Source organism: Parus major, chromosome 28 (assembly GCF_001522545.3).
Source record: "Parus major isolate Abel chromosome 28, Parus_major1.1, whole genome shotgun sequence".
Taxonomy (NCBI): Eukaryota; Metazoa; Chordata; class Aves; order Passeriformes; family Paridae; genus Parus; species Parus major.
In genome coordinates, this window is record NC_031797.1 from 3,888,170 (window position 1) to 3,890,347 (window position 2,178).

A 2,178-nucleotide genomic window follows, 5' to 3' on the forward strand; every position below is an offset into this window, starting at 1 on the left:
CCCGCGGGGGACAGGGGGTGACCCACCCGTGTCCCCCGGCCAGACCAAGTCCATCGTGAGCTACAACCACCTGGGCAACAACGACGGCAAGAACCTGTCGGCGCCGCAGCAGTTCCGCTCCAAGGAGATCTCCAAGAGCAACGTGGTGGACGACACGGTCCAGGCCAACCCCATCCTCTACGGCCCCCAGGACAAGCCCGACCACTGCGTGAGTTGGGGGGCGCGGGGTGGGGCCACACCCGGAGGTGACAGCGGGGGTGACGGGGACGTGGCTTTGGCAGGTGGTGATCAAGTACGTGCCCTACGTGGGGGACAGCAAGCGGGCGCTGGACGAGTACACGTCCGAGATCATGATGGGCGGCACCAACACCATCGTCATCCACAACACCTGCGAGGTGCGTGCGGGGCCACCGGGCTGTCCCCGGGGTGTCCCCTCGGTGCCGGGGTGGCTCCTGAACCCCTCGCTGCCCGCAGGACTCGCTGCTGGCCAGCCCCATCATCCTGGACCTGGCCATCCTGACGGAGCTGTGCCAGCGCATCACCTTCTGCACCGAGGCCGACCCCGAATTCCAGGGCTTCCACAGCGTCCTGTCCATCCTCGCCTTCCTCTGCAAGGCCCCGCTGGTTCCCGAGGGCACCCCCGTGGTCAACGCGCTCTTCCGCCAGCGCAGCTGCATCGAGAACATCCTGAGGTACCCGGGGAGGGGGGTCCGGCCTCGTGGCCACCAAGTGCCACCACCCCCGTGCCCATGGTGGCACCCAAAGGCTTGCAGGGGGTCCCAGTGTGGGATACTCAGGGTGCCAGGGGGGTCCCGGTGCCACCGTGGGGTCCTGGAGCCCAAATCCTGGGGTGCCCGGTGAGGGTGGGTGGGTCCCAGTGGCACCAGTGGGTTCCAGTACGTGCTGGTGGGTGGGTCCCAGTGGCACCAGTGGGTTCCAGTACATCCCAGTGCCCCTGGAGGTGCCCCGGACTGAGGGTCCCCATTTCCCAGTCATGGGGTGCCCCAGGGGAGCAAGGTCCCAGTGCCTGGGGGGCCCCAACACACAGACCCCGGTACCCAGTGCCCAGCAGGCCCTGCCCCAGTGGCTCCCAGTAACCAAAGCCTGGGATTCCCAGTTCCAGTGGCTCCTAAAACTTGGGGTGCCCAGCTCCAGTGGGTCCCAAAGTTTGGGGTTCCCAGATCCTGGGGTGCCCAGCTCCAGCAGGTCCCAGTGCCCAAAGCCCACGGATCTGAGCACCAGTGGGTCCCCGTTCCCAGTGCCCCATTCCAGCTGGTCCCACGCTCCAGAGCCCCCCCAGTTCACCCCCAGCACACCCCAGTGCCCCCAACACCCACCCCCTTCCCCCCATCCCCCGGCTCTCCGTGCCCCCCATCCCTGGGGCGCCCCCCTGACCCCCTGTGTGCCCCCAGGGCCTGTCTGGGGCTGCCCCCCCAGAACCACATGCTGCTGGAGCACAAGATGCAGCGGCCGGCGCCGAGCCCCAAACGCGCCTGTCCCGGGGGGGCCGCCTGTCCCCTGCTCCCCAAAAAGAGCCCGGCAGCGCCCGCCCAGCTCAACGGGCACCCCTGTGCCCCCCGGCCGGGGCCCCCCCGAGCCCCCCTGCACATCGACGGCGCCGAATAACCCCAAACCCACCCGGAGCGGCTTTTTAGGGGGGGTGGGGGGCGGAGGGGTGGGTTTGGGGGGGGTTGTTCCCACCCCCACCCCAATTCCTGATGGCGAATCCAAACTGTGAAGCTTTGTACCCACCAATAAACGCGGAGCACAGAGTGACCCCTCCCTCACCTCCCCATGAGATTTTGGGGTCTCTTCGCTTGGGTTTTGGGGTCTCTTGGGGGGCTTTGGGGTCCCCCAAGGTCGTTCTTGGGGTCCTCACATGGTTTTGGGGTCCCTTCACTTGGTCCTGAGTTCTTCCCCCTGGTTTTGGGGTCCTTTTCACTTGGTTCTTGGGGTCCACCTGGTTCCTCTTCATGTGGTTTTGGGGTCCCCTCACTTGGCTTTGGGGTCCCTTCACCTGGTTTTGGGGTTCCCCCCCCCCAAACCCCAGCGAGACCCAAATATCGCCGCCTTCTGAAAAAAAATCAAATTACATTTATTGATGCGGGGGAGGGGGGTGTTGGGGGGGTCGTGGAGTGTTTTGTTTTTTTGTTTTTTCTTTTGTTTTTTTTTTTTTTT

The 2,178-nt window shown here is 65.3% G+C and overlaps 1 protein-coding gene across 1 annotated transcript in view; it reads left to right on the plus strand.

The window, feature by feature from the left end:
• The window catches only part of ISYNA1 (inositol-3-phosphate synthase 1), a 9,900-nt gene extending 8,102 nt beyond the window's left edge, over nucleotides 1-1,798 (plus strand). Inside the window, exons 5-8 of the mRNA XM_015651497.1 lie at nucleotides 44-208; nucleotides 282-395; nucleotides 475-692; nucleotides 1,413-1,798. Coding sequence (XP_015506983.1) covers nucleotides 44-208; nucleotides 282-395; nucleotides 475-692; nucleotides 1,413-1,626 — 711 coding nt within the window. The 3' untranslated portion in view covers nucleotides 1,627-1,798. The remainder of the gene's footprint in view (nucleotides 1-43; nucleotides 209-281; nucleotides 396-474; nucleotides 693-1,412) is intronic.
• The last annotated feature ends 380 nt before the right edge of the window (nucleotides 1,799-2,178 follow it).